At 38.2% G+C, this 26826-nt stretch overlaps 1 protein-coding gene across 2 annotated transcripts in view; it reads right to left on the reverse strand.

The window, feature by feature from the left end:
• Invadolysin (leishmanolysin-like peptidase, invadolysin) overlaps positions 1 to 26826 on the reverse strand; it is a 262515-nt gene that overhangs the window by 50581 nt on the left and 185108 nt on the right. Inside the window, exon 4 of one of the 2 annotated variants that reach the window (XM_071700201.1) lies at positions 5856 to 5886. The exons of the other annotated variant lie outside the window; for it this stretch is intronic. Within the exon in view, the coding sequence (XP_071556302.1) occupies positions 5856 to 5886 (31 nt within the window). The remainder of the gene's footprint in view (positions 1 to 5855; positions 5887 to 26826) is intronic. 2 annotated transcript variants of the gene reach the window in all.

The raw sequence follows: 26826 nt of genomic DNA on the forward strand, positions 1-26826 counted from the left end.
AAAGGCAAACTCGTGTACGTGTGCTTTAACTCCGCAAATCCATTTTAGGCTCGAATTGAGGGACGCCCGCGCGTTAAAAGGTAGAAGGTGTACATGTGGCAATATATAAAAATACGCTTTACCATGCATTTGTCGATTTCGTACCTGATCGTCAATAGTGGAAGAAACTATAATAAGTATATATAGCTGCAATACATTGTTCAAGTACAAATCATTTCGTTTATTGACGCGAACCCGGTATTATTTCTACAAACTGATAAATTGCATTTATCATTTATAGATATGTAAAAGCATAATCATTATCATTCAATTTTATTTTACAATTTTTCTTTATATCTCTAATCTGTTTCAAAGATGTATGGAACATCTTGTACATATCCTGTAGATTCATTTATGAGTACGCGTTTACTGTCAAATTGTTTGCGAGAACTTTCACGGAAATATTAATATTAATTACATTTCATTTACTTTGTACATGCTGGATAATTAAATTATTATCTTGTTAAATATAATAGTAATATTGCCAATCGTATTTCTCTGAAATATAAATAGAAAGTATAATAAATCGTTTAGGGAAACGGCGGAACATGTTCAATATGGAAATATAGGTTGCTCCCGTTCAAAGCTATGTTATGATGTAACGTATCTACATAATACCGATAATTAATCATTAATATCAAGATAACGTATTGCAGAGGTGTAACAATAATGCTAAACGTGAGATACGGGGATTATGAATATTCATTCGCTGATGAAATATAACTGTTGCGCTAATACGGATCGTTTAAATCCGTTTCCGCACTCACACTCGCGAAACTCATTCGCAATATAATTCGCCGTATTAATGTCAGAGCCAAACGTGAGAGAGTACAAAGTGGTGGGTATCTGTCGCGACAACTGTTCCCGACACCCTGTTTTGCTGCTTTGGTGTGTGCATGACTCGTCCGACAACGATCGCGAGGTGATAGGCGCGGAAATGCAGCAGCCAGAAGTAGGCGAGCGTTTAACGCGGTGGAGGAATTAATTTAAACGGCGTAGTTGGCTCGTAGAGTTACCGCGCTAAATGTCCCTTTTTCATTTTAAACCTTAGAATTCGGTCGCGAGAGAAACTTGTTCCCTGATCCATTCTAAATCGAGTTGAAGCCAACAGTGTCTTTTGTCCACAGCTTAGATGTATAGATATGCGTGGACAGATTATGCCTATAATTACAGTTTTACTATATTTTTTATGAAAATGTTTCACATTATTGAGATGATATCTGATTTGTCTCATAGTGACAAAATTTAATTATACATACATACATACATGCATACATATATATATATATATATATATATATATACATATATGTTAAAATCAAGACTTTTGTTATTTCTCACATATGCGCAATAATTATGTGTAAATTTACTGGGACAATAAACTCGCACGTGCGTAGCAAAACAGAAGCTCTACGAAATAAGCTGAGCTTATTTATTGCGTTTAATTGCAAGAGTCTCGAGATAAATGTGTCACAGTACAATATATAATAGGTCTTCGCAAAAACTTATCGTGACAAAACATATATAATAGAACGGGGCGACAGGATGATCGCACCATCTTTCTCCGTAATGTTCATCGATCTCAACGCGAAAGGAAAAACCATTGCCATTGTCTCACGAGTCGGGTAAAGATTTTCGCCCCAGCAGAACTTTCTTTTTTGTACTTTTCAAGAAAAAAGAAACCACGCCACGAGAAAGGCATGCCTTCTTTGTGCGCACGCTTCGGCAAAAGTTTCCATGATTGAACTCTTTGCACGAAAGACGATCGTTATACTGGATCTTACCATTGTAAAATCCGCCATTGAGTGCTCTCTCGCCGAGCTCCTTCTATCAGTGTATGCCTCTCTGATATAAGATAATAGTTATAAATGGGTCGTCTCCCCTTTCATTTCCGAATAAATAACGAAACACAATAACGCTTTAATTTAAATCACCTCGGGAGAATCGCATCTACGAGGAGTAAACTCATTAACAAGTTTCCATTCATGGAGGGTACTTCGCAAAATTGTCACCGGCAATAATAGCAACGCGAGAATGCTGCGAGATTGGGTAACATCGAAAAAATTAATTAAAAAGTTATGGTCGTATGATCGCATGATCGGTTATCTTTAAACCACATAATAACTTATAAAGTGTGATTCATGCTTAAATTATAAGAGCATCAGGTATTATAATTTAAAAAATGTTGCGTTTATTAATATACAGAAGTTCTGTGAAAGTTTTTCTACGTATTAACTACATAATCGTAGGTATTATGTAGTTATTTAATAGTATAGTAAAATTTATGTATTATATGTCATCGTTGTTATGACATAATGACAAAAAATGATATGCCATGAAACATTTAACATAAATGTTACAATAAAATATTTATTATATATTTTGACAATATATATGAGATAAGTTTATCCAATTAATTTTATATTTTTTATCCAATAAAAAATTTTATACAAGAGATTTCTTTATAACGTAATTACTTTTCGGTTTATACAAAATGGGAGGCGGATTATGTTTAATAATAAAACATTACATTAATGGAATAAAAATAGATGCTCTTTTTACTTCCGTATATTTATAAAATTAAGAGATAATACAATAATCAAATACAATAATCGAAGGACAGTAATTCTGCTAGCAGGGTTTAACACGAGGTTTAACAGAATAAAATTTGATCATCAATGTCTGTTCATCCTGTCGTATGCATTACAAATAACGATGAGAATTACATAAAATCGTTCGTAAGGGAGATCATTCGAGAAAAAGCAAGAGGAAAAAGAACGATTCTTTTTTCCACGGGAACAATCAGGATTGTCGTTCAACGGCAATATGACATATGCGGAAGATTGTAGAGTGGACACTCCCCTGAGATTACCATCGCATATACTGTAAAATGATATGCAAATGGAAGGACTTGCGCTACATGACATCCCAACGGAAAAATGCATTTCATGCATTTTTAATAATAAAAATATAGAGCATATTAGTTATTTAAATGAAATTTCGGTAAATTCGTAATTATAAATTTTTTATTGTTATACATTTTTATTTATTATAATTTTAAAATTTTTTAATATTTCTACGAAAAAAATAAATTACACGATGATTACAACGCTTCAAAATTGAGTTAACTAATATTAATCTACTACGAATATTAATTATTTTAATTTACGAGTCATTGAATTGTTCGAGAATTTACCTCGATTAATGTGATATATTAGGGAACGTATGTCTATAATCGCACATACACGTGTACACACACATACCAAGCAAGATTTCTACGGGACAAGAAGCACCCTTGGGAATGTCCGAGAAAAGAGAACGATGAAAACAAGTGGCTGAGAAAAATCAAGAGAGCAGTTCGACAAGCGAGAGGAGAGTAGCCCGGCAATAAAACGCAAGCGGAAGATTGTGGAGTAAAAGGCACTCTCTTGAGATTGTTGGTACTCCATGCTCGATACTGACATTGCAGAGAAAGAGAGGAGGAATAAAGATTCTCGGTATCTTGGTATCCAAGAAGATTGCAAAATATGTATCCTTTCAATTGATCCTCTTACAACCAGCTATAACATATATCACTAAGACGCGATGATAGAAAACATAGAAAACATGATAAAAAATTGGAAATTCTTGAAACAGCTGAAAGTTGATGTGTGTGTACAATTAATGTGTAAATTATTATCTGTATATACATATGTAAAAATAATAAAATTAACTTTCATATAGATAACAGCTATGTAAAGGTTAGTTTTATTATTTTTTAATAATTACATAAAAATAGTAAAACTAATTTTTATTAGTTTTCTTGTACGAAGATAAAATACGGAAAAAATACATATATTTGAAAATCCTTTATGTATCAAGAAGTGTTTAGTAGAATATAAAAAAAAATGCTACTGCAACATAATGTTTATTCAAGACATTTAATTTAAAGCATGCTACACGGAACACCATTTACGTTTAATTTATATTTATCAAAAGGCTATTTAGGGTGTCGTGGTTCGCTGAAACATTCGACCGCAGGGCAGATTTAATGAGTTGCGCTCCTATATCGCTAGCGAAGTGCAATTGCACTTTACAAGCTAAATGTACGTGGCTTCATCCAAGTCAAAGACGATTGTTTTGCTGTACTACGCGTGAAGTATCGTAACTAATGCAATTGGAACACGTTGGTAAATACAGCAATGTACGATCGAGATAAATCTGCGGGCGTTTACACGATATTGCGTTCTATCCTGCTTAAGTGCGCAATTTCATAGCGGATGCACGCAATATGATGTAGGATAAACGGAGGAAAATCATTTTCAATATTCAGTGATGACTACAATATATAATATCGCTCTGTACTGTTCAGATTGCTGTTTCTATTCCATTGCAATTTACACTCCATTTTATATGTTGAAAAAAGACGAACTTCGAAATATCGTTATTATCGCGCTTGTCGTATTTATAATTTTGCCGTTCAAATGTACATATTATGCAAACATGAATATTAAATACATTGTATTTGTATAGTAGGTATAATAGAATGTAAGGGTTACGCAGAATTGCGCTCTTTGAGAAATTGGAACATTGCGACAATTAAGTCTGCGTTTGATTTTTTTATAACGAAAATTTAATTAAAGGGATTATATTGAGTGCTTTTAGAAATTCAATTTTAGCTTAATTATTCAAATACAAAAAGTAAAATAGAATTAACTAATACCTATATAAAATATTATTATTTATTCATATTCATAAAACTCTATTTTTCGAATCCGTACAATGATCCGATTTTATTCATTCACTATTCAATATTTAATACCAGTAATATTTAAATTAAACCTTTGTAAATTTGTGTCAGATAGTTGGTGCCAAACTTATGAAAAATAAATTATTAAAGAAATTAAAATATATTTCTAATTTCCACATTTTACCGATATATTAGCAACGATAAATAACTATATGAATGATAATCGTGATATGAATGATAAACGAGCGATCCTTTCCGTTGAATATAGAGATCATTCGCTGTAGCTTTACCGGAAAAGCGGTTCTCCAGAGAGAAGCCAGCAATTCCCCGAGATTTCCCGGCTCGATTTGAGAGATTATCATACAAGCTAGGCGTCTATTTATGCGGAACAAACGATGGTCCATGCGACGGACATTGCCGGGCGGTTCTGATTGAAATGCGCCCGGTAATTTCCGGTTATTTGGCACATACAGTTATGCTTGCGACGCGGTGCATTAGGCCGCCATGACGCCGGCAACGTTTGATATGGCGTGGAATGCGTAGTTCTACTGCATGGTCCATTTCCATCCGCTGCGTCCCGTATATCGACGTCGATCAACGTCGACGAAATCGTACGGAGGCTTACGCGATTACAGAGAGCTAATATCGCGGGGCTTTTAATCGATCCAGTGCAAAGAGGACTAAGCTGCAAAATGATAATTTCAAATCCGTGCGGATGATTTGAATTAATTTATATATTTTCTTGAAATTAAAGCGATTAAATTAACGTATTAATAATAAATGACATCTACTATTTAACATTTTTCTTACATTATTTCTTTGAAATTATTATTACTGTTTTATCTAAAAATATTATTTTATTAGAGACTAAATTGGACAATTAAATTATTATTAATATCGCTCTTATTTTCATTTTTGTATAATTATTTTAATATTGCATTTTCTGCAATTGCATATATTTCATAGAAGACTTGATTCTCAGTCTCAGATTCTAGATAAATATAATTTCTGCTCTACATTGTTCCACGAGCGAGACGTTTAATTAAAGTTGTAAAAGGTAATGCTTCATCTTATTGGAATTACTTACGTTAATGAGATCCAACTTCTCGTCGTCCAACCTGCAACAAAAAGTGAAAGATGGTCTTTTAGATGTAACGGAAGCTAACAATTTCCTGTCGACATTTCATTGCTGACCGCGCGCGTTGAAATGCCGCGCGGAATGAACTGTAATAACATTAGAACTTGACAATGTACGGGGTGACTCGTTGACGACATAAAACTATGTTCCCCGGTCATGCCAGTCCTCCAACCTACCAATTTCAAAAGTTCATAGTAAACTGGTGGCCAAAACTAATTTTCCAACTAATTTCCAAAATAGGAATCCCAAACCGCTCTGGTAGATGACCGAGAGATTACGTTCGCAGCACATGACGCGTAGAAGTATATATAGACAGAATCGGCATTTTATTCAATTCTATGCATATTATTTCTCTGACACTTCTTATAAATCCATAAACTTTAAATTTCCAATTGGACTGTAATACAAACTATAGGAAATAATTAACATAATTCTCATGAATTGCAACTACTTGGAAAATAAACATATAATACCAATTTCAATAAAGCTATATCTAAAGTTCAATCTATTATAGTTATATTACATACATACACATCTCGTTATACATATTTTAAAATAACTTTAGAAATCATTATTAAATTTTTGAGGTACATCGATATCTACTTCTCATGAGACAGAATTGTCACTACCTCCTCTGGGTGTCGCTCTGTTCACGTCAAATTCGATCAAAGTTCGACTCCCGAGTTCCGTTAACCAAGACAGACGACGTGCGGGCAAAACCAAAGTATACGCCGCGCCGGGGCGAACCTTCTCCTTAACTGGCTAATTCCTCGATTAACATTTTAATTACCCGGTGTACGAGGCGAAAGTTTGAGCGAGCTGCCCTAAGCTTCAACGAGGGAAGAAGATTAGAGTCTCGTTAGGGTGGCGCAAGTCCCACCCGCTCCACTGCTCTTATCCCTCCACATTTCATCCTCAAGACTAATTTTGCTCGGCCTGATATGCGTTGAAGAAAATTATTCGTCGGCGTCTATCTTCCGCCCGCGGAGAAACGTTGCGCGAAACGAGGTGGAGGACGGAGGATGTCAGACACTCTTGTGGACAAAGCGCAAAGGACTTTAATCTCAGTGAGGGGCAAAAAGGTGCGCGGTATGTATGTACGACGATACGCGATTTCACGGTGAGTACTCTCGCGAGACGGCGCTTTGTGTGGAATGTCAGAAGTTGACGAGCTGCCGTTTTCTACGTCACGCGTTTCGCGACCGGTGAGTTTAGGAGCTTCGGCGATTAGAAACGTTGTAAAGCTCTTCTTTGCTCAGCGTTATTTAGCGCTAATTCACTTTCTGCGCAGCAAAAAAGAAACGTCGGCATCATAATAAAACAAGGCTTTGTTAAAAATAGGGATTGAAATTAACTTCTATTTTAGTTTAATTTTTGACGTATTAAATACAGAAATACAAAATTATATGTGAAACGCATACACTTATGCAGATACGGAAAAAAAATTTGTTTCGCATTAGTCGCGCATTTATGTAAATTTTCAAGAATAATTTTAGAGGGATTTGTTTTCGTCTACCCACATCAAAATCTGTATTCATTGAAATTATGCTGATTTTAATCCTCTATGAATAATAAAATATCAGTATTGTCTGTTTAATTGTTGCAGATCATCATTTCATGGTTTTCCTAGTGTGTTCTTAATTATCAAAACTTTATTGATATTATTATTTCGTTGGTATTATTGCATATGACAATATTTTGATATTAAATCTATTTTATGTTGAAACGCAAGGCATTGTGATAACTCGCATTGTTTTATCCAAAATTCTGTTTTAACTGTTTATTTTTAATATATCTCGAGAGAATAAACGTTAGAACAACTTGCTGTTTTAACATTTCGAAAATGAGATGGAAATAAATTTTCCGCATTAGCGAATATTACGTTTTTCACGAGAAGTGAGATCTCTGTAAATATAAATTTTCATCGTTGAGGTAATATAACCACCCACGCTAAGTCGTACATTATTAAGCAAAATGCCAGAAAAGATGAGATTGCGACCTGCTCTAATGAAGGCGACGTATGTACAAAAATTACTGCATAAAAGTAGATTAACTTAGTTGTCAGCAAAATATATTCGCGCCGCGCCACGCCAGTTTACTTAATATTATCCGTTTTGACGTACAAATTTATAGGAGTGCATATTCGAAGATAAATCCAGAAGAAGAATGAAATAGGAAGAAGGAATTGTGTAAAATTATTAATATCTTTCATATTTTATTAATTATAAGCATTTAACACACATTCCTACAAGTTTGGTAAATATCCACTTTAAATTACAATAGTAAAACGCGGTCGCAAAAATAAAAGCTCGCGGAGGAAACAAAGTTCTCGCGGCGGAAAATTGTATTGTTAATGCAATCGCATAGTTTCGAAACCGGCTCGTTTTTAATCATAGGGAATGCTGCTGTTAAAACTGCAGGACCGAGATTAAAGCGGCAATTTAATAGCGTCGCTGATTAAAAAAAAAGTTATCTGCACTCTTGGTAAGCGCCCTGTAACTCACACCATTTTCACTCACTCAAAGCGTCTCCAATTCAATCGGGTATGTCTCCTGTGTCTTGACTTTTTAGTCGACCCTTCCTCTATGACCATTCACCCTTCGCTTCCGCGTTCACGAGCTCCATGTCCTTTCCTCGCTTGTGCTTCAAGCCCGTTGAACTTTTTTTGTTTTAAACGCGTCGTGCAAGCTCTCTTACAAGCAAGCGTACGTATACTCGGTGTCATTTTCATTTCACCCGAGTGCGCAATTTGCAGTTTTGCTCGTAGGCGATTAAGATGCTTAATCTGTGCGCGCGAGTGGGCGGCGGCCTACTCCTTCATCGAGTCTCTGTCCTTCGCCTTTTCTTATACTGGATAGTTTCAGCTAATCCAACTTATCCCTTCGCCCCTTTCCTCATTGTCTTCCGTCTCGGTCCAAAATCTTTCTAGTTTTTATTTTCTCCATTCACTTCGTATCGCTCTGCTTCTTTGTTTCCCCTGTTTTTTTCTTTACTTTTTTTCTTTCTCATTTACCATATCGCCTTCTATCTTCCGTTAGTATTTCCACCCCCTATTTCCTTTTCTCATTCTCTTTCTTTCACGCGGCTACTTCTTCTCTCCCGTGTCTTATAGCACTATTTATTTTACATACAACATGTAATTTCCTGTACATGTCGCGCTAGCGCATATCTTTTACATCTCTTTTAGCTTCAATCTCCATCATCTAAATTGAAGTTGCAAAAAAGCTTCTATCATATCCTCTATCGCATTAGCTTTTATGTTATAATTTTGTATTAGCTAGCAAATGACAAAAATAATCAATTAATAGTTTATTATATAAATATATGTATATTTATATAAATCGTGGTATTGCGCTTGTATAAAAGCTATTGATTTTTTTTTAATTTGTCGTTTACGGTATATCTAAATAAAGAAGAAAGATTTTTTCAACATTATTATTGAGTATGTCATTGTTACTCGTGATTCGATCTCATTGCATCTTTTGGCAGCGATAGTCTAGAACTTTGCACAGAGGAGACAAAAAGTTTAAACAAATGTACTTGATTTAGCGAGTTACTCAGCGAGTTACCCAGCAAAATCAAACGAGACACCACTCTCGCGTTTTAGCGCCACGGAGAACAGCGTGTTGATTTAGGACGGTAAGTTATGATCTCGAGCACTACTGCAGCGCTGTAGTAATATCCCGTAGAATATGGAGGCGCCAGATAAATTTCAGTAGCAATTAGCGGCCGCCGCGATAAAATCCATAATGTCGCCTCACCGCGGAGTCGCGCGCAACGTAAGCGCGAGCGTGTTAATTGAGTGTGAATCTGGTTATAACATCCGTGATATTCCGCAGTAGCAGAATTTTGAGTAGGCTCTTACGACTAATTACTGAGTCTAGAAATGTAATAGGTGCGCCTAATAGGCTTGCGAACATATACAGAATCAAAACTAATTATTTCGACTTAATTGGCAAATAATTGGCAAATGCTGTTTTAAAATACATATATAATTGAATATATATATGAGATTTTTTTAAACCATATTTATAAACTGTTGTGTTGAAAATTCGCAACATATTTAATTAAAAAATAATAAATATGCTACAATAAATACTAAACTTGAGAAATAATACCTTCAAATTTTTTTAGTTTTATTGCTATTTTTATAAATTTGTTTTATATAGGCGAAATAGCCTTTTCAGTTTCAAAAAATTGTGCTGAAAAGAACTACATTCATGCAAAAGAATTACATCAAAGAATCGATAAGAATAATAATATAATAATTTGAAATACGTAAAAATATGTTAATTATGATAATTTCTAAGCTGTGAGATAACAACTCCTATCTCTTGATTTCCATTGAGATATTTTTCTACCCTAATTCTGGACTAATAAAACAAAAATGTTTGCAGCGCAAAAACTCGTGTAACTTTTATCACGTACTCGTCGCGGTTGGAAGTCACGTAGGTCGCGAAATCATATTACTCGCGGTCTTATCTTTCGGCTACCTCGTAACAGGACACAGAAACCGCGCGGTATGCACGTGTACTCGCTACATTAACGAAATCAGTCATCATTCGTAGCACAGAACACCGAAATCTGACCGCGGTGCTAATGTCCTGCAAATTGCAGGCCACGTTACGGTGTTGGATTATTGATGACGCAGAATGGCTACGACTATGCGTCTCTATTATCTTTACGATCTGCAAATGGGGCCGCGGTCATTCGTTGCCTTGGATAAATATGGCAATGCTATGCGATTGTTTCGAGCTTAACGCGCCCGCCGATCCGAAATATCGCCTATTCGCTATTTACTGCAAGGAATGCAAGGCGAAATACTGCTGGCAATTGGCGAGTGCGTTGCTGGTAGGTGTACGATATAAATTGTCAAAGTTAATCTGTTTTTAGATAAAACGCACATTGCGGGAACAGCAAAAAAACCCACAATTGGTTATCTTTATTTTTACGTCTCACATATCTGATATGTATTTTAGCTTTTTATTAATATCGTGAAAAAAGACGATATTACATTGTACGTATATAATCGCTATCTATAATTTCTTATGTCTATATATGTTCGCCAGCGTGAGGATGGTAAAACGACTTTTAGGGAATAAAAATTCATGTTGCCACTAAAAGAACATTTCCCAGCGTAATCGCGCGCTCTATCCACGTAAATCCACATCTGCTGAATTTACGTCGTTATTCCCGGCATAAAATCCTTTTAAACGTTCTCATTTTCTCAAGGAAACATACGCTTTATGCCGCAATAAAAGTAGCAGTCGGTCGCAACGGCCTCACGCGTCGAGGGATAGCGAGGCAGAGACAGAGGGAGAGAAAGAGAGATAGATACAAGTGCCGCGTCTAAAGTCCTCATTAGGATGCAAGGAAGGTGCATGGCATACAATACGAGAGACTAAACGACAGTTACACTTCTTCGTCTCTTCAAAGTCTTTGAGAGCGTGTACAAGTAACAAGTGATAAGATTTTTCGAGCAAGGGCACCATGAGCGTACGTGTTGTCTATCCCGTTACCGTTGTCGTGCCATTACATCGCAGTATCTCCGCTTTCAAGACCGCCTATTGTCGCGTAAAGGGAAAAAAAAAAGGAAACTTTACGTAGCAAAAGAGCCCTTTACGCGAGATAAAATATCCAGTAAAGCACGTGACAAAATAGCGATATAAGGAACGTGAAAATGTAGCAAACATTTCCCACGTTCTTAAAACACTTACTTAAAAACACGTTTACCTTAATGATTACGATGCGAGAAACAATGATCAAGCAGTTAACATATAGGGCGCGGAAATTTCATGAGATTTTATATTGAGCCGTCTCACGCGAGTGATGCGAAATTCATCATTTTCCTAACGATGCTAAAATAGTAGAAGTAACATTTTTTTCAAATTAAGCGATGACTAAACCTATCTGTACCATTTGCCTAAGAATAAGATTCATCACGAAATTTCACAAACTTCTACGCCCTTTATTGCAGTTATCAGATTAGCAAGCAATTTCTTTCTTCTTGTCCCGAAAAATGTACAATATATAAATTGCGTCATATATAAATTATTATATATATGCATATATGTATATGTAATTCTAAATTATTGTTGGGGTTTTCGTGGCCTATGTAGTATTTTCAAACCGGAAACAAGTAAACTTACAGAATATGAAAGTGTGACTCCAAAAGTTTTATTTGACAACGCTATACTCACCGCATTGATGTCTGATAATATATCATATTTCAAAATGGTAACTGTTCAAGAGAAAGCAATGTGTGTACTTTGGTTCTTCGAAACTTTGGTTCGTCCGTTATCACAACGTAACATCGTTACATAACTTATTGTCAGTATGGAAAAGATCTACCTTCAGATTATGCTGTCCGACGTTGGTTAAAGCAACTTCAAGAGACTGGTAATGTTCAGCATCAAAAAGGAGTGGAAAGTACTTCGCAGGAAGATACTGATCGAATCCACCAATAAACTAAAGACCAGAATTGTTATTGCGATAGAAACAGCTACACCACAAATGCTGGAGAACTTAGAGAGAAATTAATTATCGCTTGGAAAGTGATAATTACATGCCACGAAAGCCGCGCATGTTGAAGTTGATGTTTAGCATTTTGCAGTATTGATTTTATAGGTAATAAAATATATATTATAATATTCATTATATCAAAGTGGAATAGAAAGATGTAAATTATCCTTGTGCTAATCAGACCTTTTTCTTTCAAACAGTAGGTATACGATCAATGTTCCATTATCATTTCGGGGCGAAAAGAACAGACGATTTTGTGATTTGTTTGCTTATCTGATAAAAAAATATTACATTTGCTTTATACTCCGTGTAAACAGAACGTTTCAAAATGCGTTTCCTGTAAATTCAAAGTACGAGCACACAACCATCATAGCGCGGTTGTCGCTAGACCACGAACCAGAACATCCGTGGGCAAGAATTTACATACTCGGCGACGTATGCGCGCGCACAATTTGCATTTATGTAAGTGCATAATTCGTTATGAAATGCAAGCACAATGACTATTAGCTTCCAAGATTAGTCTACGTCGAGCGACGATTCGCAACGCAAATCGGAGATTCTATTGTTCGCAAGTGACTATTAAATTCAAGAGTACCCCATTCAGCCTTTATTCGAATTAACTTGAACTCGAATTGCATGTTATCATACGACGTAGAAGCGCTCATATAAATGCGAAATTTTCGTTACTAAGATTATCGACTTATGCGGTCTGCATGTAATATGCAAGCGCAAAGCGCGGGAGAGAACTTTGTTTTCTTAATAACGTAATATTCTCAAATTATTAATGCGATAACGCGATTAACAATCTTTGTTGTATCAAAACACGCGATATAATATTGGACACTGGACTATTCTGTTATTCTAGACACTAATCGTACACAGTAAAAAATTTTGTGTCAATGGAAGTCCACTCTCAATTTTGTGTTAAAATAACTCATTCATCGTGTTATTTTTGACATTTAGAAATGTTATATCGACATTTATAACATTTCTAAATGTCAAAAATAACACGATAAATAAGTTATTTTAACACAAAATTGAGAGTGGACTTCCATTGACACAAAATTTTTTACTGTGTACATATATATTTGGGAATCTGATCTATATGAATATTGCATGAGACAGTGCACAAATACATTATTTACAGATTTACACAGTTGCATATCTCACTATTGAGATAATCTTGCTATTATTAGTCTTACTATATTATTAGTCTTGCTATTAGACAGTCTTAATATTAAAGTGACTGATCCAAATGACCCATCATGGATACTTGACTTGAGCTATATCTCATACCGAAAAATAATGAAATTATAATAGTTTTCTAGAATGTAAATTTGAAATGCTCGTGTAATATTCATTAAAATGGAATGCAAGTCAATCAGAGACACTTTTCATAGCTTTTCTAAAATTAAACCTCAGTTTGGTCCATAATATGCGGGGAAATGTGTGCGCCTTTGTCACTCGTGCGTGAACCTGGTTCGCAACGATCGCAACAATCTCCGGAATCATTCCTGCTCGTCGTAATCTTTCTTCGTTTTATGCGGTCGTAATGGACTGCGTCGCGCAATGTCGACTCGCGACCGCCGCGCTCGCGACCGTTCTATATTTAAGACAACAGTTCGCCGTGAATAAAGATCACGAGCGGGACTTAATGCCACAGCAGTCTGACGCACGAGATCGCCTCTCGCTCGTTCTACTGACTGCACACCGTAAACGCGCGTAAGAAGTGCAACGGGTCCCGCCGTGTGTGTGCTAAACGCTTTACCGCGTTATTACCATCTTGTTCCACGTGGAAGCACGTGGACGCGTCGTCTCACTTTTTATGCCGCGGAAACGTGACACACCGTGAAGAAAAAGTTATTTCGCCGGCCGTGCGTTACGGGCGCTATCCATAATCACTTCGGCAACACTTCACCGTCGCGAGACAGCCAGTTAAATGAGATTTTCATTTCGCCGACGATGGGGGGGAGGGGGACAAGTATTTCAACGTCGGCTATGCTCGCAGAATTGGCATTTCGTTAGTATAGCGATTTTGCATTATGCATTCGTTTGACGATCGAGCGCGCGTTTGATATCAGACTTTTAATCGGCCTCATTAAACCGGGCCGCTCGAGAATTTGTCGACGACGATGACGGGCCTCGCGACAGCCCATAAAAAATTCATGAGCGCTAGTAATTTACTTCCTTCATCGCGAGGCCGGCCCTTGATCTTCCACCCTTACATTTTCCACGGAGAAAGCTCTCGCCGTCGCGTCGGGTCGCGCTAATGCCGCTACGCTTTACCCTCGGCGACGGAGATTTAGCGTTGCGATATGACGGCGTTTTCCGAGGACAGCTTAAGGAATCGGCAATGGCCGGGGCGGGTTATACAGGCGAAACATCGTTTACCCGATACGGAGACCATCCGTCATGGCAACGATAACGAAGACTATTTTCCACCATCCATTACCGAGATCGCTTAAGCTGCATCGCTCAGCCCCCTCTGTGTACTCTCTGTTAAAGGGGTTGCTCTTTTTCAATTAGAAAAAAAAGAACTTTCTGAGATAACGACCGTGTCGTTAGTGCGGACCGGCCGTAGAAGTGCGATAACTTCGATCGATCGCTTGCTCTGTTAAAGTATTTCTTTCGCGGCGGCGGCCATCATAATGGCGGCGTTTCTTCAAAGTTTCTTTTATTGCGCAGCTGTGTTATTTTCGTCCGTAGCGAATCGACTCAGCGAAATCACGAACTTCATTTGACGGTGCATTAGAGCCACTGTGTTCCTTCATTACGCTCGCTGGACGAGTTAGAAGATATTGCTGTTCGACAGATATAAGGCAAAACTATCACCAACTCTTCGTTCAACGCGAATTATTATTTTACGTCCGCAAAAATCCGCAAATATCCCGAATGTGAAGATTGCGTGAAAAGCGCAAGTAACTTAAATGTGCATTTAACGCAGCTCCGGACGCATAACAGCGGACTCCGTTAGCAGTCCGAAGCATAAATGCACTTATGCTTGAAACTCCAATTATTTTCCTACAGATTCTGACAATCCCATGACATTTTGACGACTTTATTGTTTTTTCTAGCTATGTCATATTTCATTACACGATGCGTTTGTTTAGTATTATTACGGAGCATTTAATTCAGCTTATATGACTTTTGCAGTGAGCTCCTATACAAAAGCGCCAGGAAATGTAAATTCGCTGCGCTAAAAAAAAAGAAAAAAGAAAAGAGGAGTAGAAAAGTTGAGTCATACGCATAATAAACACGAGAACGTAAAATCGAGAAAGTACGCTTAATATATACGGGTACGAAATTTTAAGCATATATAATTATCTCAGATAATACGATTATAAAAGAATAGCTGTAAAACAAAAGTTTCGCGTACCAAGCGATATCACTACATTCAATTTTATATTTATTCATAGATCGTATTCCACTTGTAGAAGTGTATTTTGTCGCAGTCTCGAGACACCCATTCGATCGCAAATGCCTTCCGAGGCCGATTAAAGCTTATCGCACGACGCGTGTGTAAAGAGGGTAGAACCAACGGTTATCAAAGCTTTTTCAGTTCCGGATATCTTTTTAGCTTTAAACCACGGTGGTTTGAGAACTGCTGATGTAGAAAAGTGTCTCGCTCACGCACCTGCGAGCTCTAAGTCGCGAGCAAATATCATATTGTTATAAGATAGCCGTATTACCACGATTACAGAAAGAGAAAGAAAGAAAGAGAGAGAGAGAGAGAGAGAGAACGTATCGTGTGATCGCTGGCATGGAAAGTCAGCGAGTAATTTAATAACGCCCGAGGCGACGGCGACTCTCCGTCGACCTTAACGACGAACTTTTCCGTCCGTTTAAACACGATAATAACGAGAGTGGCCTCGCGCCAACGCAGTCGTAATGCCGATAACAGCGACGATATGGTAACTATTCCGGTGCTTTCATGAAACGATTCCGGATAGTCCGCTAGTAGTACAGCTCTCGTAAAACATGTCGGGCAATTAAAACGACAGGTAAATGGTATCGCTTCGTCGATATTTCATACAAACATTTCACGCTTTGTAACGGAATGTTTTGTGTCTTATGCAGAAAATCAATGTATCGATTCGTTCGTTCTAAATAGTAAATATAACAAAGTGGCCCGTTTAGTAGGTCTGCAGTACGTGTACACATTTTATAATACGAGATGTTTATTCATTAAAATTTAACACTAGCTTTATTTCTAATATTTAATAGGTGCTATATATTCTGCAGAGAATATATAAAGATTTTAAAAGTTTATTTTAATTATTTTATCGCTAAAAATATAGGATAATATATATCGTTCATACAGAGAGAAAATTTATAGAGAGTCAACATAAAAAAATAATTAATTTAATTTATTAAAATATCAAATCCATCTTAATTCATATTGTAGGATAAACGAGCAGTGACGGATTGTTACGCTCAGCCACGTCAGCTTTGTATAAGAGCAGTCATATATCGTCAAACATATCGTTGACTCTTACTACTGAAATCGTAAAATTTTATTTTGCTAGACTACAATCACCGATTATAAAAGTGCTAATGCAATGTAATTATTTAATCATTGTTATTAATAATCGTAAGCGCTTCCTCTCTTAATAAAATATATAAATAATCATGCAATATTCAAATATAAAGACGATTAAATAAATATATTACTATCAGATTTAGGGCACATAAAATATGCAATAATTTATTATTGCTAATATCCAAGCATCAAACGTTAAAGTCGCAATTACGTAGCCATGTAGCCTTTATACGATGTTTCACTGATCGCAGCTTTAACATAGATTGCCGACCGGGAAGTAGAATAGTCGACGGCGTGAGAATACCATGGTCCATTCGACCTGCCGGAGCTTCGCTTTACGCTCCGCGGTTCAATTACAATCGGAGCGCGCCCTGTTCTCCTCAGGTTTTTCGGCTATATCGTGGAGATCGAGAGAATGAGGGATTACTCCCTAGCCCTCCGACACGCTTCACGCTCTAAAGACGATCGTCCGACCATTCTCGCGGTCTAACCGCATCCACCGCGTCGAATCGATATCCACCGTCGAGAGGCGTGCGGCAGGTACATACGTGTCGCCGCGGCGCTATACACCGGCTATACGGACGCGCGTATACTTCTTTTTGCGGATATAGACGGGTAGACCCTCCCCCCCCCTCCTCCCTACCTGTACCTGTACGCGGGCAGTGGAATCGGCGGGATCGCGAGGGACTGGCGTATGTGTATACACATTCGTGGAAGCTTAGCCATGAGTAATGGCGTACGGTGGCAGGGAGAACTCGGACGGTTGCCGGTGGTTAATTATACGGTGGGATTAGCTTGGCCGGCACCGCCGCAAACCCACCTCTATAATTTTCTCGAGGGTTCAAATTCGAGCGTAAAGCGAGCTCTTGCTCGAAAGTGGGAATAGGGCGAGAGAAAGAGAGAAAGAGGGAGAAAGAGAGAGAAACACGTAAGAGGAGGTGGTAGAAGAGAAGGAGGTAGAGATGACCAGCGAGGCTTTGCATGAGATAGCGCATCCTGATTGCGTTCACGCTACAGCTGGGTGTATGTTCTGTTTACTATCTATTAGAATTCAGCTCTTGGCGTACAAACGTGCGTATATACAGGAGAGCAGGAGAAAAGGGGGGAGGGAGAGAGAGAGAGAAATTAAGTTTATTGTTTCATAATCAATAGGTGATTGTTCGATGTAATAATTATTTTATGCAATCAAAACCCATTTACAATGTTAAAGATATCGGAAAAAGCTTATGCATGATTCGCAATTTAACTCATGTATAATTAAAACACAAATAAAGATATAGAGAGACTTTCATATAAAATCACATGTCTTAATTATCACTTGGAATAATGGAAGTAATCTGCATATTTCTTTTAGAAACAAAAAAACTATGAATTTTATTCGTAACGTTCGTTTTTTCCTAAAACTTTTTCATTTATGTTTAAGAATATTTGATCAAATAATTATATGGGAAAACTAAATCTTTTTGTTAACTGTAAAAAAATTTCTCGAAGAACGATGCAACAATATGAATTTCTTGGTATGAGAAATATATATTTCACTGTCACCAAATTGCTTTTCAAAAAGATAACATTTTTCTTAAAAAATAGATGTGATTTCCATGTAAGCTGCACCATGCAAATTTTACTACGACACGCAGTTAATTCACTTCCACTTCAAATGATACGAAACATGTTATATATATGTTACGTATTATTTTCGACTTCGCAACAGTTTCTTACGAAGAACGACGATTTATCGTCACATCTTTTTCTCTCTCGTCGCAAAGTTTGCGATTCCTACCAGCATTATCGACCAACATGCCTCCTGCGCGAGGAATCAAGCGAGATCCTGGATGGAGAGGAAGGGGGAGGGAAGAGGATTGCCACGGAAGGGGGCAAAAGATGGATAAACAGATAGGGCGATGGAGAAGATCGAGAAGGGAAGATCAAACGCAACTTGGTCGATCGATGATAGCGATATTATCACGAAAATCTGCCTTTCCGACAAAGGAAGGCGGGAGAAATCGTGTTGCTCGCGGATCATTAGGCTTGTCGATTACAGATCCTTTATAACCAGCTCATAAGTCGCGTCGTTGGCGCAGAGACAACGCGAAAATGACTTCTTTAACAGGCAATCTAAAAAGATTCCATCTGCCTGGCTCGAGCCGATTCGATTACTAGTGACGTCACGTATCCACAGATTTTTTTTTCCCCCAGTTAACAGTCAGTTTGCTTCACTTTTACCAACGTTCCACACTTTAGTTCGTTCGCTGGATCCACGCTGAATTTATCTTCGTTTCCCGATTGTGCCGCAGAAATCTCAACGGCAGGATCGAATCTAGCGACTCTGTGGCACGAGATAAAGCAGCGAGAACAAACACGAAAGATAAAGTGGCAAGGGTGAAATAGATCGGAAAATTTATATCGTTCGATTTACTAGCCGGAAATTTGAGAATTTAGGGACGCCGCTGTTTTCTCCACACGATGAGAAAGGCAAAGCAACACGACGTGACAAAAGCGTTCTGCTCTTCGACGTTCAATAAACAAAGCTCCCTATCTGAGAAAAGTAAATTCAACTCTGTTCAACAGAAATACGAAGAAATATATTTGTCGAGCGGTATAAGAATAATATTAATATAATGTTAGTTTATGATTTTCCAGCAAGTAGATGTAACATACATTTTAGAAATACAACGCATACTTGTTCGTGTATCTGTTCCTCGTAGTTCTGGTATTTTTCATTGACAACTGCTTGCAAAAAATTCTATAAACTAAAATTTATTGAAGATACAATTTTAAAAATAATATTTCAAGAATATTTCTGCGTCCACAAAGCAGGACAAAAATAAGCAACGAAGAATGCGGTCTTATATAAATCCAAAACTAATAAATTTAGATTGTATAAATACGATTACAAAGTTTGACTTCTAAATTCGGAAAAGTCGTTTTTAATATTTAAAATGATATTTTCGGCAGTATATATATGTTATATTTTTCGAAATCCACGGTTCCTATCTTTGACAGAACAGCATTCTGATTTGAGGAGTTAAAATAAAACATCCATATTCGTATTCCTTTCGTATTCCTTATATTATATCTAAAATTAAATAATCCCGATATTTTTGAAAATAGCATGAATATATATGTCGCGTAGTCAGCATATCATATAGTCAAATGCAAGAAATAACTTTGTAGAATCTTGGAAACTCCATTTTCCGCAATTAAAAACCTTGAAAAATGTACATGATACATTGAAAAATGTATGTCACATGATAAGCACTAAAAATTGATGTATTAGACTGAATAATTCTATGAGTAAAACAATAATGTAATAAAAAAAACATAATAAAAAGACAACACAAAACCAGACACTAGTGTCTCCAGAGAAAGAGGATTAATATACGTTAATGTCGGATTATATAAAGTGCCTTTTACCTCTCGCTCGGTCCAAAGCCACCACACTTAGATACGCCGACGCGAATTAAACTTGTTCTTTCGCGCAACAACACGTTGGGGTGAAATTCGCGCGGACGTGACGTGACGGGCAGCGTGTCCGAGATTGACGGCAGTACGGTGAATCCGGCGGATTTGGCATAAAACCAGCGGGTTTACGAGGCCGACTTTGATTGCGCCGCCGGTCCGTGCACGCTATTGCGACGCGGACGAACGAATAATCGAAGGGATTGCCAGGTGGTTGTCAGAACATTCGGTCGGGCCCCCCGACGCAGCAGTACGCCCCCGGAGCGACAGATATTGCTTTTCCACGGCATCGTAAATTCACAGCAGCGTGTATTAATGCCCGTCCCGTCACAGGGAGGAACGCACGAAATTTCCGTACTCCGTCTTTCTCCCGGCCCGTCCGTCGTTCTTCTCGCCGTTATTCATCGCCGCGCCGCGCCGCGCGTCTCGCGCCTGTACACTCTTGCTTCGTAATCGATGGGCCATTGGCATACGAAGAAGATGCGCAGCTGCATACGTGACGATAGCGCTAAAAAAGTTTCAACAGAATGTTACGGGCGACGTTCTATCGTGACGTCTTTTGCAGAGCATTTTTGCCTCGTTTCGTCATATTACTACGAAGAAAGTAGCAAAGTTAAATCGAGGACTTGACATAAAGAAAGATGATAAATGCTAATAAACATAAAATTTTTCTACTCATATTTTATTTATTAAAATGTAAGTGGAAATATAGCTTCTATTCAACTTTTATCTCGTGAATTTCCTCGCCAGTGATGTTCTTTTTTTTTTAGGGTTTTATAGGGATATTATTCTTGGCACATAAAACTCTCTTTTTGAAAAGGTTTAAATTTTATTTATGTCATTTTATGATATAATAACTCTGACATACTTAAATAAGAATAGTTAGACAAAATTCATCTCTGTTCCATTTAATAGAAATATATAATAATCATCTGGAATTTTTGTTTGTTTAACAGTATTGTTGAAAAGAAATAGTATGGAACAATTATTTGGGATTAAAAATTATCTGTACCTATAACATACACCGCTATACCATGTATATTAAAAATATCACAAATATAATGAGATTTTTTAAAACGCGATCAACATGTAGCAGAATTTTTAAATGGCTGCAACGTACCTATACGCAATGAAATGTAGCGAAGGATTAACGAAACTGACAAAATTCCGTGCGTTAATACGACGTGACGTCTCTCGTGTGAAGTTGATAACTTGATAAGCGAAGCAGACGCGTCATATCGCGAGAGACCGAAACAGCGAGGCAGGGGTGTCAGTAATGAGTTATCCGAGTTAATTAAGCACACCGGCGAACGTATCCTGCGCATCTTGCGGCATCGCACAACCAGCCACTTGCGGCGTCGAGGTGAAACCTCACGCGGAAGGATAGAAATTTGCTGTAACGTTGCTGATCGCACCTTCCATTCGCGTGAGCGTGCAACGAGCCACTGGAGGGCTGCTTTATGCTCCACGCTAAAGTATTAGCGCAGGAACTATGTCGCGATGTAAACGGCAAGAGCACGGCCGGATTAACGAACTAAGCTGGAATTTATGGTTCTGACAAAATTACGTGCGACGACGCCTCGATGTAAAATTACTACCATGTAATAGGTGGCCGTTATACGAAAAATGCGTCACAGATATTCGCCCATTTGTCTTTGGAAAATGCGAGGAATTGTGTGGTCCGAGATACGCGGCCACCCCAAGAGTACGGGCTGCGATTTAATAAACGCACGCATGCTCTCGTTTATTAATTTCATTATGACACAAGATATCTGCTTTATCGGAAATTGCGATGCGCATATAACGATAGTCGCGGTCAATAATTGCATGGGCTCACGCTCGAAATCCGGTAAATCCACGTTTGTGAAAATTCGTATTATTCCTATACATTGTATGCACGATGCTCCGTGTAAAGCCAACCGTATAAAGTCATATATGTTGAAGGGCATTAGAGAAAAAAGGGAATGTGTTTTTCATTTTTCTGATAGAACATGATCTGCCTGATTTTTCACGAACGGATTGTTATAGGATTGTTTCAGTCGATGACTACACAAAATTATATTACAAATATTTTTTATGATTATAAAAAATTTTCCTCGAAATTATTTTAAAAAATCAGAACCTAAAATAATGAAGAAAATAACGCGTTTTGTATGCAGGAAGGAAAAAATATTTCCTCGCTGCGCCATAATTATGGTCTACATCGGTAAGATGTAAGACTGTAAAATAACGGAATATATACGAGTGCAATGACTACGCGAGCCGAGATGTTACGGGCGATCCCCAGCGGCGTCATTCCTTATGATACGAGATGTACGAAAAATGCACGCGGACTTGACTTGCCGGATATACCTGCCTATCGCTACGCGTGTTTCTGCCCTTTTCCAATCTCGCCGATGTCATATATAGTTTTTGTTTCACGTTGAAAGGCTGACGCGTATGCACGAGTTAACGGGCTCCCAACGGCAGCGGTACCGTCAGAATTGCGCCCCGAGATTACGTCGAACGTCACATCCTCCGCTTCAGCGTCCGCTTGGTATCCGATGTGGCACAATCTCTGTCTGCCTCTCCGACTCTCTCTCTCTCTCTCTCTCTCGTTCTTCTGCTCGTCGCGAAGCGCGTATAACACGGGCCGCCTTGCCATAGAGAGACGTCGACGCGAAGTTTCGGCGGCGGCAGACGTTTCGAGAGCAGGATTGGGGGAAGAGAGCACCGATGGTACTTGAAATACGCCCGCGAGACAACGGCTGGTCGTATAAGTTTAATCCTACGTGACGATATAACCTTCTCGGAGCTCTTCCCATACAGTTCACCGTTTCCTTCCGTCTCTTTATCCCCTCGGCGAAAGAGTAGAAGCGAGGAAGAAGGAGGAGAGTAGCATGCTCTCGTCAAGCTCCACCGGCGCAATGAGAGACGTCTCGCAAGATCGTCACTTAACTATTCTTCTTTTAATTCCACTGAGCTATAAGTTAGTAAGGTATGCGATATGTGTATATAGTATAGTGTATCTACAAGTGCAACATGTAGAATTGTAGATCAATAAAAACGTGCTCTATCGCTGTAATCAAAATTATCAAGAACCATTAAATATTGCTTGCGTAACATCAAGAGTGAATACTTCACTCTTTGTAAATTGTACTTTATTACGTAACATTTAATGTTAAATTCATTTCAATATAGAACTGAATATTCAATATATTAAGATACATTTATCCCAATGAAGAGCTATCAATAATTTTTGAATAATGATGCCAACTATCCATCGTTGAAAAATCGATTTTAGATTTATGAAAGAAGTTGTTATTAAAATTCTATCATTTGTATTAAAAGTTCTCGTTAAATATAAAATATTTGCAATCGTAATGAGAAAAATATCTCTGTATCTGGAAAGCGTTCGAAAAGAACTCTGTTCTTCGTAGGGAAAAACGTTTTGCAGCGACGCTAAGATTACTGTCGTTTATGGATATACGGCAATTCAGATCTAGCTGTTATGCGGAATTTATGTAGCCCAGGTGTGAGACGGTCGTGCACACAAAGTGGCATTCAAAGCGTCCCGCTGAGCGGAAGATCAAGCTACGACCGCGACGACGATCCATTTGGATTCGTGACACGCGCTAAACAGATTTGACGGCTACGAGGAGACGCGCTGCAGGGTTTTCGCCACGCCGCGCCGGCGCGCCGCCGCGCCGGTTAAGATACTTGTCCGTCGTGCAGCGTAACCACGGAATTCTGAAAACACATGATACCTCGCGCGCGCGTGCATGACTTGGCCTATGTCCTGTGGTCTCATCTAACTCCACGCGGCAGTTCATCTAGTTTGGTATTCCGTCGTCGCCTGTATCTAGCGATATAACTCATCGCGTGATGTTCGATTTAATCCTTCCCTAAATCTCGTGTCTGGCGATAGTTATAACGTCTCGAAAGTTAGGAATTTCTCCGCGACCCGCAGGGACGCGTCGCGATATAGCGCATGAGATTCTTCTTGCTCGCGATTTAATATCCAGCGTCTTCGCTTTAAGCAGTTATATTAAAACAAATAAAAGTTATTGATTCTGACCTCTTCTCTAAATAGCAGTTATAACAGTAAAATAAAATCTCTTTGTTCACGTGTTACATGATTTGTATAGTAGTTCTGTATTATTTAAAGATAATTTTAATAGATCATCAATCATATAGCTGCAAATTTGCATAAATTTAACTGTTTCGCGATCTTACCTGTCACAAAAATGATATAATGCTTATATGATTAAATCGCAAATTTCAGACATCAAGGGACAGCGGTGAAACGTCGCTGCGCGAACTGTGATAAATATTGTTTGAACTTTCATCCTCTGGGCTTTGCATGCTTTGAGCAACGTTGCAGCTACCAGCTCTGAGTAGAATTTAATGTTTGTTACGTCCAGCGTAACATAGACGTAACCCCTGCCCCTCTGAAGTATGGCTTACGTAATATGCAACTTAATCCGCAGTCCCAAATCTCGTACGTGCTTCGTAATAACACCGGCACTTCGTCATAATTTCATGCTTAGTTTAACGCTGCGAATGTACTCGCGCCACTACTCTATGCAACGGAGACGAAATGCACTACGATACCACAATTTGGTGCTTTCCACTTTAACGATTCGCCGCATGATATAGCGTAGGACGCGAGTCGCATCGTCCCGCTATATTAAAATTTAAGACGGTACAGCGAAATGCACGAAATAATATTTTATTCTGGCTTTAATGGATGATATTTGCCTCTGTGCCGGCCTGCGCCAAGCGCAATGCAACGACAAAATTCACATTCTGGAATCCAATATTCTTCTGTATTACCTTTGACGCTACGCTGGTCTCGAGACCGACTCCTTTCTGTATGACTCGTTTTTCTTCTGTTTGCTGCTTGACAAAGAATGTACGAAATTTGATGATGTACTTTAATCCTTCTCTCAGCGATTTAATCCTTCGAGATATTTTCGTTTGTACTGTATACAATAGTTTCATGTAACCGTATACGATCCGCGTCTGAAGTTCGTAAATAAGATTTCAATTTTAAATTTACAATAATATCAATTCCAATCTTTATTTAGTTATTCGTTGATACTTTATTAAATAATGTTAAAGAAAAAACCGATACAATATTAATAGACATATTTAAAATCAAATTTCATATAAAGATACATATAAATATCATCTGTACATTTGTAAAAATTTTGATAAACATACACGGAGAGAATTTTATATTAAATTTTACTATGCTGCCGCACCAACTGCGGACCATCAAGACGCCACAAGTTTAAATGCTATGAACATAGCATTCAATGCTATAATTATAGCATTAAATGCTATGATCGTAGGATTAAATGCTATGTTCATAGCATTTAAACTTGTGGCGTCTTGATGGTCCGCAGTTGGTGCGGCAGCATAGTAAAATTTAATATAAAATTCTCTCCGTGTATAATCTAAAAAATATTAATTTTTTTAAAATAATAAATTCAGCCAACAAATCATCAAATATTAGAATAAAGTAATTAAAAAAAGAGCTACAAAACGTTAAAATGTACGACTACAAGCAAAGATTTATAAGAAATAACGATAGCGGAAAAACGCGCAGCTTATCCGACGTTAATTACGAATTAAAGAGAGTTATTAGTCTGAACGGCTGCATCGAGGAATTATGAAATTATGAAATTATGAACTATTATGGCGAAAGATTCTTTTAAAATTGCGCGGTTATTTCATTATTACCGTCCATTATCGTATAAACAATACGATTCCCGAGGAGACACGACCTCGAGGAATCCGTAATGAAGCAACCGACTATAAAACCCTCCGTGTCTCTCTCGGATCGCGCACAAATATTCAGCTTTTCTCCGCTCAACGGCGTAGATCCGATTATAAACCGACGAGCCTTTCCGCGGTCGTAATTTTCACATTAGCGCCGCTCGGCGGGCAACCTAATTCGATGATACCACTGCTAGCCGCGGTCACTGTTCGACCACCGACAGCGCAAACTCACCCTCTCGCTCGCGACTCTTCGGAATATTTGCCGTACCACCCAGGGAATAACGAATATATCGTACGCCCGTAACGACCTTTCAATAAATCGCATTCCCGCCCTCGCCCGCATCAAATCAAATTTCCGGTTCGGCCTGAGGCCATCCGCGGTGTGAGAAATTCGACGATGATCCGGAACAAGGTTTACGCAGCCGGTAGGTCGATACGGGGGTACGAGACGAGGTGAGACGGACCTCCTCAGCAGACTAGCTCCACCGACAGAAACGGATTGGTTTACGTCGAACGAGATGTAAGCCGAGAAACGCCGGCTCTTCGGTGGTAGTCCTCGAGCAAGCAACGGTTCAATAAAATTGAATCTTGAGCTGGTAGATGCATATATGAATAAGCAATCACCAGTCAATG

The sequence above is a fragment of the Temnothorax nylanderi genome, unplaced genomic scaffold (assembly GCF_030848795.1).
Source record: "Temnothorax nylanderi isolate EJ_2023f unplaced genomic scaffold, tnyl_v1.0 TNYL_tig0021_pilon, whole genome shotgun sequence".
Taxonomy (NCBI): domain Eukaryota; kingdom Metazoa; phylum Arthropoda; class Insecta; order Hymenoptera; family Formicidae; genus Temnothorax; species Temnothorax nylanderi.